This window comes from Cotesia glomerata, linkage group LG5 (genome assembly GCF_020080835.1).
Source record: "Cotesia glomerata isolate CgM1 linkage group LG5, MPM_Cglom_v2.3, whole genome shotgun sequence".
Classification (NCBI taxonomy): Eukaryota; Metazoa; Arthropoda; class Insecta; order Hymenoptera; family Braconidae; genus Cotesia; species Cotesia glomerata.
The window spans coordinates 17,953,442-17,966,385 of NC_058162.1; the positions used below are offsets into that span (position 1 = coordinate 17,953,442).

Below are 12,944 nucleotides of genomic sequence, written 5' to 3' on the forward strand. Positions count from 1 at the left end.
CTTAGAGAGCGTAGGGTTCCGTGTTCGAGTCCGAGCGTCAGACGATTTTAGATTAATTTAATTTCGATTAGTTTGACCAATTGAAACTAAGAAATTCTATATGAGATTAAAAAACTGCGTAGAATGCCGCTAACCACATAAAAATCAGTTCATTTGTTCAAAAGTTATTGTGGTTTGAAAATTCAAAAAATAGTGTTCCATGAAACCTCTATCAGATTTTTGAGCTCAAAGAGCTCAAACGCATAGAAAAGGTATCTTTTTGAGCTCGGAGAGCTCAAAAAAACACGCAGATTGTATTTTTGAGCTCGAAAGGCTCAAAAAAAGCGGTCAGAACTAACGGAATTAGCGGGAAGTTGCAGAGATGGCCTTTAGGGTCAACCATTTTTCTAACTTTTTTTTTTCAATTTGGCTAATTTATTTTGATGAAATTAATTACTAAAATTTTATATGACAACTTGTACCACTGCAAAAAAATTTTATACCTCGATCACTTTGAATTTATTTTATCAGATAAAATCATTTGTTTATTTAAAAAATGCAAGGAGGATTTAAAAAACAATAGTGCCATATTCATTTAAAATTTTTAATAGTAAAATTATTGAAGAATATTGTGAGGGTTTTGAGGTTTAAACGTGAATTCTGAAGTTCTATTTTTACCCTCAAAGTTGTAAAACCGTCCGTAAGTAGGATTTTGAGGTTCAAATTGTGACTACTTTCCATATTGAAATCTATCTTGAAATTTCAAATTTGCCCTCAAAAACCTCACTGAGGATTTTGAGGCTCAAATTGGAATTTATATTTTGACTCGGGTCAATCTGTAAATAATACGCATACGCGACAGTATTTATTAGGCTGTATAGAACTTTATACAGTTTAGGACAATGCCACGCATGCGTCACCAATGTCTATACAGCCGACTAGCTCATGTTTTAACTATCATTTTATTTAAAAAGCACACCTATGACTAACTTCAAGACTTTAATGTATTTTTATCTAGAGGATTAGAAGGTTATGGCGTCGTACGCTATTTATTTAAAAATTGAGTATCCCCTGTACGTAAAAACCCGCATACGTCCGCCATAGGACGAAAAATTTTTTAAGCACCATGGGCAAGCCACGCACAAATACTTTCGAGATGATAATTATTTGCAGCAGGGATATAAAGCCTCGGTCCTATCGGGCCTCGGCCTTATACTATCCCTGCTGAAAATATTTCTCACCTCGACTGTATTTGTGCATGGCTCGCCCAAGGTACATAAATAACTAATACAGTCGAGGACAATGTCACGCAAGCGTCACCAATCTGTACACAGTCTAATAACTTACGTTTCAACTGTCATTTTAAATTAAAAAGCGCACCTTTGACTAACTTCAAGACTTTCATGTATTTAGACTATTAGAGAACTATGGCATCGTACGCTATTTATTTATAAATTGAGTATCCCCTGCACGTAAAAACCTGCATACTTTCGCCATAGGACGAAAAATTTTTTAAGCACCATGGGCAAGCCACGCGCAAATACGGTCGCGACGATAATTAATTGCAGCAGGGATATAAAGCCTCGGCTCCATCGGGCCTCAGCCTTGTACTATCTCTGCTGAAAATATTTATCACCTTGACCGTATTGGCGCGTGACTCACGCAAGGTACATAAATAACTAAGATGATCGAGTTTAATAATATTGGAAGATTTGACTGTATTGATAATAATATACAATTTATTTTCTGACAATTATTAGCATTATCATAAAATACTTAGATGTACCTGTGTCCTAGATTATAATTAAAAATATATATGGAACATAAATATATATTCAATTCATAAATTATTGAACTTATTTTATGAACTAATTTCCACTGTAAATGGTGTATGACATGACTACAAAATATTTTTGGATAGTAAAAGCTACGTTTCTTCCGAAATTCCTCTGTGTCAAACATAGGTGCGTCGAATTTTATTTTTTTTCGAAATGTTGCACCAACTTTTTTTCAATATAATTTTAATGAGTAAGTAGGGCTTGTCAAGTACGATAACATATATTTTTTCGGTGATTATAGATCACCAAGAACACTAAGAAAATAAAAGATCAAATCTTTATTTATTAATTATCGATGCTTGTAATTATTTAAATAATCTCAAAAAAAAAATACTAAGAATACTTTTTAACGTCCCCTACAACCTCATTTTGGATTTATCTCTTTATCTCAATTATTTTTAAAGATATGGCTGTTTGGCGGATAATCATACATACAACCATATCTTTAGATTAAAATGGAGTATGGCAGGAAAATTCATGTAAACTGCATACGCACATCGAGTTGATCCTATAACATGAATTTGAATAGAAGCTGTCATTGGGGGCCGATTCACAATACTTATCCTGTTACACCCTTTTTTATCGTGCCGCGTTTTATCAATAAGCGATTTACGTCTTAACTGAGAATTACCCATATACCAAAAACGGCTAAAAGTTCAGTAAACCGAATATAATTTGCATATATTTGAATATACTTGAAATATATGCAAGTATATTTTGAATATAATTCACTGGAGAAAAAAAAATCCTAAAAATTTTTCAATTTTGTTTTTCGGAATAGTTTTTAGAATTGTGTGAAAACCGAAGTTTTTAAAAATTATTGGGCAAGAGATCTGAAATATAGAATCTTGAAGCTTGAAAAAAACTTCTTTTACAACAACTTCACTACAATGTATCAAAAATTTTGAAATTATTTCTGCTTCTTCAATTTTTTTTCAGTAGTGTATGCTAGATATTCATGTCAATGTTATCTTTCTTCAATAAATATAAGTAATAGGTATCATTTTACAAATCTTACGATGTTATGCAACTATTTTCTCGCAAGCAATAGTACTTCAAATTTACTAAAAATTAAAGTATTATAACAAAAACCTTGGTTCCCCGATTAATCCAATTAATACCATTGAAGAAAAAAAATTTCCGGTACCTGTACCTGTACAATCCAATGCACAGCATTCCATATGATTTTAATGCAGCAACAAACAGATCACCGTACTTGCCTCCCTCGCCATATTGAGCCAATGGACCATCGTAAAGCGAGATTTGACCGACTCGACACCGATCTCTGTTAGCCAAACTATCCGTAGTGCTGTTGAATTTAAAAAAGATATAAATACTATAGAGATTTAGAAATTTTACTACAAGTTAATTGTGTTCCAATATATATTATTGATTAGTAATATAATAGCCAGGAAGTTCGCGTTTTTTTATGTGCTTAAACTTAAGTTTAAACATATAAGCATTTATTTGAACGTAAGTGAAACTCCTGGCTCTATCGATTACTAATTAGCTAGTTATTAATAAACTTACCTATAGCCACCTCTTAATCCTGCACCTTCAGCTAGAATCAATTCTAATTCAGGTGTCGCTCCCCCGGTAATTAACGATCGAATTAAGGTCAGTGCGTTCTGATTAAAATAGGTCTGTAATATAAATCGATAGTTAGTAAAGTAATCGATGTGTTATTATATACTAAATATATCTTGCTCTAATTATTAAAGATAAATATTTATGTTTTTTTGGACTTGTAAAATAAAAAAAACATATATATATATATATATATATATATATATATATATATATATATATATATATAAATAAATGTATAACCGTTGACATGAGTGAGTCTAATACGCTGACAGCAAAGGCAGTTCCACAGGCAAACGGCTGTGTGAGGTAGAGTTCTGTATCGGGGTCATCGTCATCATCCTGATCAAGAAATTGAACGTTACTATCATTCACAAGTTCTGAAAAAATAGATTACGAATCAACAATATGTTCATAATAATAATAATAAAAAAAAAAGAAAACATTGGTTATCGTTTCCTTGAAAGATATTTAAATTTACCTGTGATCATCGGCACATTAGCTCCATAAACTGATCCTCGTCGCTGCAGCACTATAGGACTACCGACTGAAAAAAATAATTTTCTTATACAACAAAAAAATTAATATTCTCAATAATCATTAACTTTAGGCTATGAAAATTAATAATTTTCAACAATTCGTAGCGATACGTGAACCTCGATGTACCGCGAGTTAGAGGTTAGGTTAAGCGTTGCTATTATATAGTTATCCTTAATTGTTTAAAATAAACAGTGATTATTTATAAAAAGAGTGTTAAACCTAACAACAATTATTGTCTAGAAGAAAGACAATAAAAATCTACGTGAGGGCAACTCCGACCAGAAGTTACCCAAAATTCTAACCTCCAGTACCGTCAACCCACTGTTTATGTCAAACAACGTAAGTGCAATATCAGCAAAAAATACAGCAAACAGTCAAATTATAACACCCACTCGTCAACGTACCCAGAGACCAATAAGTTATGCCAATGTTACTACCTCATTCCCCAAAAAAGACCAAGCCATTATTCTAGATTCAATTGAAGGTGCCCGAGGAAAAAAGATTTTCTATAATTAGATAGGATTATATATAATTTTGATATAATTGTATATCGTCTATATATGATTGGATATAATTTTATATAATTATATCCAATTGTATAAAATTATTCAAAATCATGAAGAAGAATTATATAAAATTATATATAATTAGATACAATTGTGTAGAATTGTATCTAATTAGACACAATTGCATATAATTATATAAAATTTTATGTAATTTTATATAATTCTTCTTCATGATTTTGAATAATTTTATACAATTGGATATAATTATATAAAATTATATCCAATCATATATAGACGATATACAATTATATCAAAATTATATATAATCCTATCTAATTATAGAAAATCTTTTTTCCTCGGGCACCTTCAATTGAATCTAGAATAATGGCTTGGTCTTTTTTGGGGAGTGAAATAGTATAAAATTATATCTCATGAGAAACATTTACACAAAATTCGACGGGATTCTCTTCTAAGATTTTAGATAATTTTATATAACAAGATACAATTATATATAATTGTATACAACTTTGTATAGTTGTATAGAATTCATGGTCTTGAAAGAGATTTCTGCAATTTCATGTAAGTACAGATATTTATCTATTTGTTATAAATTTTACAGGATTCAATATATTTTAATTTCTATAAGACTCTTTCTCTTTTCATCTAAGAATCTGTTTCTCCAATGATTAATAATCTTTTAATCTATAGTATTTTGCAGATAAAATAATAGGACCCATACAGGAAGCCCTAGAGTTGAACGACGGGGTCATGCCTGGGACATTATTGGGAAGCCCATCTTGGCAAACCTGTATTGCCCCATGCCCGGGCCATAACTGGGCAATCAGTCTTGACCATTCCAATGATTACCCAAGCTTGGGCCAAGACTGAATAACCTCGCGTTGGCCAAGCCTAGAGTCACCCTAACTTGAGCCAATACTGAATGACCTAACCTTGCCCGTTGAATGGTAACTCTAACTTGGGCCAAGATTGTGTAACAAATTAAAATATAATAATTTACAGTTGAATTTTTAATATTGATTATTTTAAACATTAAAATTTCAATAAAATATTAAAAATATACAGAACGACGTACAAAGTCTCAAGTAATTTAAGAACTTGACTTTTGCATTTTTTTTAATTTATAAACATTTGTAAAAAAGAGTTAATTTTTATCAAAACGCAATATTAAATAAAATAAATTATACAACTAATAAACCATCACATTCGTCACCATATAGATTTAGTTTATATGAATGATAAGATGTATATCAACTTATCGGTCGTACGGCGTTAGTTATCGGTCTGGCAAGCGTTATGCTCGGGTTCGAATCTCGGTTAGGGCAAATGCGAAGTTCACTTTATTTCTATAATTAGCGAAAGTTAGGTCTAAATTAAGAGTTAAGTAAAGTCTAAATTGGGTAAAGTCTAAATTGGGTAGAAATTTTCTGTAAGAGATGTAGAAATTTTATTCGAACGAATTTTAAGATAGCTCACCTCACAGGAGTTTGCGGGCGTGGGTGTTAACAATTAAAATTTTTAATTTCCAAGCTATAGCTCCTATAAACTCCAAATTTAGTAGAAATCTTCTATATATGATATAGAAATGATCTAAGAACGGATTTTACAACGATCGAATCAACTCCAATTATGATCGCGGGAGTAGGTGTTTAGAGATCATCTCAAAATGGATTTCAATGAAGTCTACTTCCGATAGGAATTGCAGGGGTGGGTGTTAAAATCTAAAATTTCCATTTTCAAACTGTAACTTTTAAAGATTCCGAATTCGGTGAGAATCTTCGTGTATGATGTCAAGTTCAGCTAAGAATGAATTTTATCAAATCGCAACCCCAAAAGGGATCGCGGGGGCGTAAATAATGAAAAATTTCCGTTCGTAAAATATAGCTCTTATAGACTCCAAATTTGGTAAGAATCTTCTATATATAATTTAGAAATAATTTAAGAGCGAATTTCATGACGAATCACCCCGAATAAGGATTGCGGGAGTGGGTGTTGACAAAAAAAAATCTTAATTTCCATAATAGCATCTAAACGCTGTAAATTTGATGGGAATCATCTCAAAACAGATTTCAGTAAATTCTACTCCTGACAGGGATTGCGGGGATGGGTGTTAGAATTTCAAATTTCCATTTCCAAACTGTAACTTCTACAAACTCGAAATTAGGTTGGAATCTTTTATTTGTCATGAGGAGATCATCTCAAAGCAGATTCCAAAGAATTCTACTTCCGATAGGGATCGCGGGGGTGGGTGTTAAAATCTAAAATTTTAATTTCCAAACTGTAACTTCTGCAGACTCTAAATTTGGTAGGAATTTTTGTGTACGATGTCAAGTTCAGCTGAGAATGGATTTTCTTGAATTCTAAACCCAAAAGGGATTGCGGGGGTGTTAACAATGAAAATCTCTCATTTCCAATCAATAGTTTCTATGGACTCGAAGTTTTGTTGGAATCTTTTATTTATAATGTAGAAATCATCTCGAATAGGATTTTACGAAATTCCTCCCCCACATAGGAGTGCGGGAGTGATAATTGTCAAAAAATTCATAATCTTCAAATACAGTTCCTACAGATATAAAATTTGATAGAATCTCAAGAGAAACAGGCAATTACCGGGATGGTCTCCAAGGTCAACGGATTAAATATTTTGCTTTCTTAATAATTATATTTTCTTCCAATAATCGTCTCTTTGGCAGCGGCGAAAAAGTCATTGTAAGGTTTTCAAAATTTAATATTACATGTAGCTATTCGGTCAACGGACTAAGAATTTTACATACATTTTATTTGTACTGATCACATGGCGGGAGTAACTATGACTCTCTTAAGGGAGTGAGGGCGAACTTAAGAGAACATAGTTAAGCAAACAATTCCCTTTCCGTGGGTCCCGCCATAAGTAAGGTAACATTGAAAGGCATCCCTCGATGCGTTACCCCAAACCAAGAATTGCCACTGCGCTTTCGGTTGTAGGTGTTACCAGCTCCTACAACTTAAATAAACCGGTCAGGAAAATACGGCAAAGCCTCGGATAGGTGACGCTCCCACGTTCGGTGGTCACCAAACTCTTTCGACCGTTCGACGGAGCGCCAGAGTAGCCAACCGCGTTTCTCCGAACGAGCTGCTATCTGACGCTCCCGTCCATCGCCGGCCCGCGAATTCGGCATCGCGATCGCGTTCGTGTAAGCTCGCGGAAGCATTACGTATAGAACAGCTAATGCCTCTAGCTACGTGACCCTGTTTGGTTAAACTCACGCGATTGAACTTAGAAGAGGTAAATCCAAGTAGAAGGGGGGTTTCCGAATCTTACTCGCGAAGCATCGACCGGCGAAGATGCCTAGGGACGACTAAAAACACCCTCAGAGGGTCCGCGAACTCGGCAAACTTAGATGGGCTCGCGCCGGGCGTTAGGTCAAATCGAAAGTCTCCGCACGCGACCCGGGGAATGGGGGTTGAAGGTTTTCGAGTTTTGCAGGCGAATTTGCGGAACGACAAAGCTGGGACTCTGGAGGCGAGTCAGTTGTGGGAGGAAAAACGTATTGATGTTCTCCTTCTACAAGAGCCATACGCAGCACATAGTAATAATAGTTTCAAAATACCTGGGTTCGGTTGTGGCATACAAGTTGCTGCCGAAACCAGGTCTAGGCCATATGCGGCCATTTGCTTAACAAATCCTAAATACCAGTTGCTGGTTTTATCACAACAGTACAACCCACTGCGTATGCGCTCAGATCATGGGACCTGACACATCGTTCTTGGTAGTCTCGGCATACTTCCAGTACAAAGACGAAATAGACATGCATTTAAAGCACTTAGAGAAAGTGGTCCGAGCACTGAGAGGGAAACGGGTATTAATATCAATGGACGCGAACGCGAAATCCGAGAGATGGGGATCCGAGACTGACGACGCGCGTGGCGAAAAGTTAGAGCAATTTATTGACGCACACGAGTTAGAGATAATCAACAACGCGAGGGAGGGTCCGACGTTTGAATCAACTAACGGGAGTTCGTATATCGATGTGACACTCGTCACGCCTAAACTCGCGAGTAGCATTCTTAGCTGGTCCATAAAGAGAAGTTGGGTGCAGAATACTGACCACTACCCGATCAAGATCACTCTAGGAGCTAAGTCAGGGGAGAAGGATGGCGCACAGGCAGACCCCAAGAGGTTCAACTTAACGTTGGCCAATTGGGAAAAGTTTGACGAAATCCTTTTCTCGTGTGCGTGCACAAACCTTGATGGCCTTGGAGTGGAATCGGTTGAAGACGTGGAAAAGTATGCTTCTGCACTCGGCAAATCAATCTTAGAAGCTTGCGAAGCCGCGATTCCGCGTAGGAAAACCCATGTAAAATCATACCCATGGTGGACCAGGAAATTAACACGCGCGAAGAAGCTGGTGAAGAAAGCCAGACGGGTATATCAAAGGGAAAGGGACAATTTAGTTAAAAATACCCTAAGCGTCAAATACAGAACACTACGGAAACAATACTCGACAGACATAAAGCGGACGAGGGAAAGCAGCTGGCGGGACTTCGTTACGAAGAAAGGTAATCAAGAAAAGTGGGGTCCTATTTACAGAACCTGCGCAGAAAGAGTTAGAGTAAAAAGTGCAATGCGCACGCTAAATCGTAACGGAGCATCCACGGAAAACTTTAAGGAAACAGCCAGGTGTTTTCTCGAGACGCATATTGTAGACGATGACCAGGACAACGAAACCCCCGATCAGGAAAAGATTAGAGCCAACACAATTTTACTACCTGACACCGCGGACTCCGAACCGTTCACCCCGCGCGAACTGGACAAGGTCTTAAAAACACTGAAAAACAAGAAGGCCCCGGGGCCGGACTTAATAGAAAACGAGGTCGTTAAACGCGCAGGGGTTATCCTTCGCGAACAGTTTTTAGAGCTATATAATGCTTGCTTGGCGCTAGGAGCATTCCCAAAAGAGTGGAAGAAGGGGGCAATCATAATGTTAGTTAAAAGCACCGACAAAAACGCAAATGACCCTAAATCTTATCGGCCAATTTGCCTCCTTTCGGGTTTAGGTAAGGTGTTCGAGAAGCTCATCAAAGAGCGACTTACCACCACAGTCTTAGCGGAGGGGAACATTTCGAGCCGACAGTTTGGCTTCACAGCCAAAAAGTCGACGGAAGATGCAATAGTGGAGATGCGCCGATTGGTAGACTCTTCAGAAAAGAGACTGGTGGTCGGACTTCTCTTCGATATCTCTGGCGCTTTTGACAACGTGTGGTGGCCGTTAGTACTCGAGGGCCTCAAGGCCAGAGGCTGCCCTAGCAACATTTACGCGGTAATTCGGAATTACTTTGAGGACAGATCGGTCGCGCTGTCATGGGGTTTTGGTAGCGAATCGAAAACGCCGACGCGAGGGTGCCCGCAAGGATCAGTGCTGGGACCATTATTTTGGAACATCATGTTCGACGATCTCCTTAAGAGACTCGAACTGACAGAACACGGGAATAAATTTGTTGCGTTTGCTGACGATTTGCTCGTCTTAGTAGAAGGCTCTTCGAGAAAAGAAATAGAGCATAATAGTCAAATAGTAGTAGATAAGATACTGGAATGGTGCTGTTCCGCAAAGCTCGAGCTGTCGAAGTCGAAGACTGAAGTCATCTTCCTCAAGAACGAATTTGTACATCGCGGTCCACGTAAGGACAAAAAGAGCCCGTACTTCTATGAAGCAAAAGGACGACAGAGAAAGCCCAAATACGATAACAAACCGCCAAAAATAATAATAGGAGACTCCAAAGTCAAATTCAAATCGAGCGTTAGATACTTATGGGTACACTTCGACGAGGGCCTCAAAGTGAAAAATCACATTAAAACAAGGCGCGCAAAACTAAGTAGGGTATTCGGGCGCATGCGGCGTATTGCGCGGGCAGAATGGGGATTGCGATACCCAGCTATGTCCACCATATACAAGGGTTTCTTTATGCCTGTCGTCACATATGCGGCGGCAGCTTGGAGTGACCGTTGCGATAGGGAGGACTGGAGACATCTTCGAGCACTTCAGCGTCAAGCGCTAATAATAACAACTACTGCCTACAGGACAGTTTCGCTTGAAGGGATTTGCGTAGTCACGGGGGCAGTGCCCATTCAGCTCGTAATAGACGAACGGTGCGCGCGATACAGCCTCCGTATCGGCAAACAGGCTACCCTTAGAAACGTCACCGTGCAGCCAGATGCGGAGGATCGCCTTGTCACCCTTAGAACTGAAACCATACGTCGGTGGCAAGAACAATGGGATACATTAGAGAACGGCCGCGAAACTAACGTCTTCTTTCCAGACGTAGCAGAGCGTCTAACAAACAAATGGATCAGCTCTAACTTCTGGCTGACCCAAATCCTAACCGGCCACGGTTGCTTTAGAGAATACCAATACAAGTACGAACATACGGATAGTAGATTCTGCGACGAGTGTAGGGAGAATGGGTTAGGAGAAAGGGTCGACAACGTGGAGCACTTAATGCTTGAATGCCATGAGTACGAGCCTCAACGTGAGGTGTTCAAGGACATATGGGGTGGGAACGCGGAGTGGGCGAGCGTTGCGCGTGCGATTGCCACATCCCAAAGTAACTTTAAGCTTTTAAAAGGTTTCAGTAAAGTAGTAATGTGCTGCAAACTCCAAACCCAGCCAGCTAATGAAAACGCGACTAGGGACGAGACTCAACAGACATCCACCTAGGTAGAGTCGGAGCGCCTAGGCACAAGCGATATGCTCCACACAATTTTGAGGACAGTATAAAGCTTTGGATGACTGACGTAGAATAAGCTAGGGAAAATGACCACAAATAACACAAGTGCCCGGGCACCCTACACACGCAAACACTTACACGTAAAATCAGACGTTACACACAACACATCACACAAACAACATGGTCTTCAATCGACTCCGCCTCCCCGTGGTCCCCGCTGGATACTGCTCGTATCCTGTAGGTACATCTCGATGTGCCTACAGGGAATGAGTTGCCAGAGGAGTCGATGAGAGTTGCACACACTTACAATTATACGCAACTCTTGCAGCTGTTCAATGAATGTGTATAAACACAAGAGAACGGCGGTTTTTCCTTGTCCGCGAACTGGGATGTGTTCTCGTTATGGTGGGAGTAGGACAAATATACGTGCGTGTATAGCTCTTTTGAGCCCAGGAAACGGCCTCTTCGGAGGTAGGCGAAAGCCTCGCCATATATTCTTCTTGTACTGATCACATAACCGATAAATTGTTCTTATTACGGGATCGCAGGAATGTAACAGATTGAAATCAATGCATGTTCTAAACACTTGAGATATGGAAAAGAAATTTGGCTACTTGTTATGAGAAAATTCGTAAAAACCATGGACAAATAATTTTCGATGAATAATTGATGTCACGGAGGAATTTTTAATTAAAGGCAAAATTAAGCGCACTTTAAGCTAGGAAAATTTCAACCATAATTATGAGACCTGCAATTACTTAAACTGAAACTTTCAATGCTCATTTCAAATTTTTTTTTTCGTGTCAATTAATATTCATTTTTGGAAGAAAGACACAGGAATGTTATAGTGATTGCATATTGAAAGTTACAATGAATTTTAGCTAGAATAGTCACATGGATAAAAAATACAGGCCAATCCGATGGAATTTGGAATCTATTCAAGTCAAAACAATACTCCAATTAAATTTCAAGTCTATATCTAAAAATACAATTCTATAAAGTGCCCAGCGGAACAGGTGGGTAACAGCTAGTTCTAAATATATTTTATAATCTACTTCTTTTAGTAAATTCTATGGCAGTGAATAAGCCTGGGCTTGCTTTGGCTTAAAAACTTGGGCCAGTCTTGGTTATAATGGTTGGGCCAATCTTGGCAACCAAGCTTGGCACCCTGTTATCACTCCAGACTTCTACCAAGGCTGGGCCAAAGCGGATTTACAAGCATGGGCCAGAGATAGACAGCATTGTGCCAAGCGTGGCCCAGATTTCGCCCCGTCGTATTTTCCTGTATGGGGAACTGTATTAATTTACAAAAAAATTGAATTTCATAAAAATTAATAGTTTTGTCAAGTTTAGAAATTGTTACCCAGACCCTCCAGCAATATATAGCTCCATATATTAAACAAATAAATCCATCAAAATTTGAGCTTTTAATTCTGATTATACATCTATTATTTTCTTAATTTTAAAGTAATTATAAATTTTAAAGCAACGGAATACCTTCAAAATTTCTTAGAATCATTTCTGCGATTTTATGTATACTGAGACACGACAAAATGTCCCGATTTTATCAACTTAGCGAATTACCACCCGAAATTTTCGTTACCGACACTCGCTAAATTAATGTGTAGCCCCCGTGACGTCACAGGGCGACACGAGGAGGGGAAAATTAGTTACGAACCTCAAAACTTGAGTGGTGATCGACTTCGATCTATCCCCCGGTGTCAACCACCACGTTAGATATTTCTTAGTCAAATTTAACATACCACTATTA

General features: G+C 37.8%; 1 protein-coding gene across 1 annotated transcript in view; it reads right to left on the reverse strand.

Annotated features, from left to right (window-relative positions):
* LOC123265791 (calcium-activated potassium channel slowpoke) overlaps positions 1–12,944 on the reverse strand; it is a 400,630-nt gene that overhangs the window by 72,063 nt on the left and 315,623 nt on the right. Inside the window, 4 exon segments of the mRNA XM_044729712.1 lie at positions 2,971–3,126; positions 3,348–3,460; positions 3,648–3,784; positions 3,886–3,951. Of these exon segments, the coding sequence (XP_044585647.1) occupies positions 2,971–3,126; positions 3,348–3,460; positions 3,648–3,784; positions 3,886–3,951 (472 nt within the window).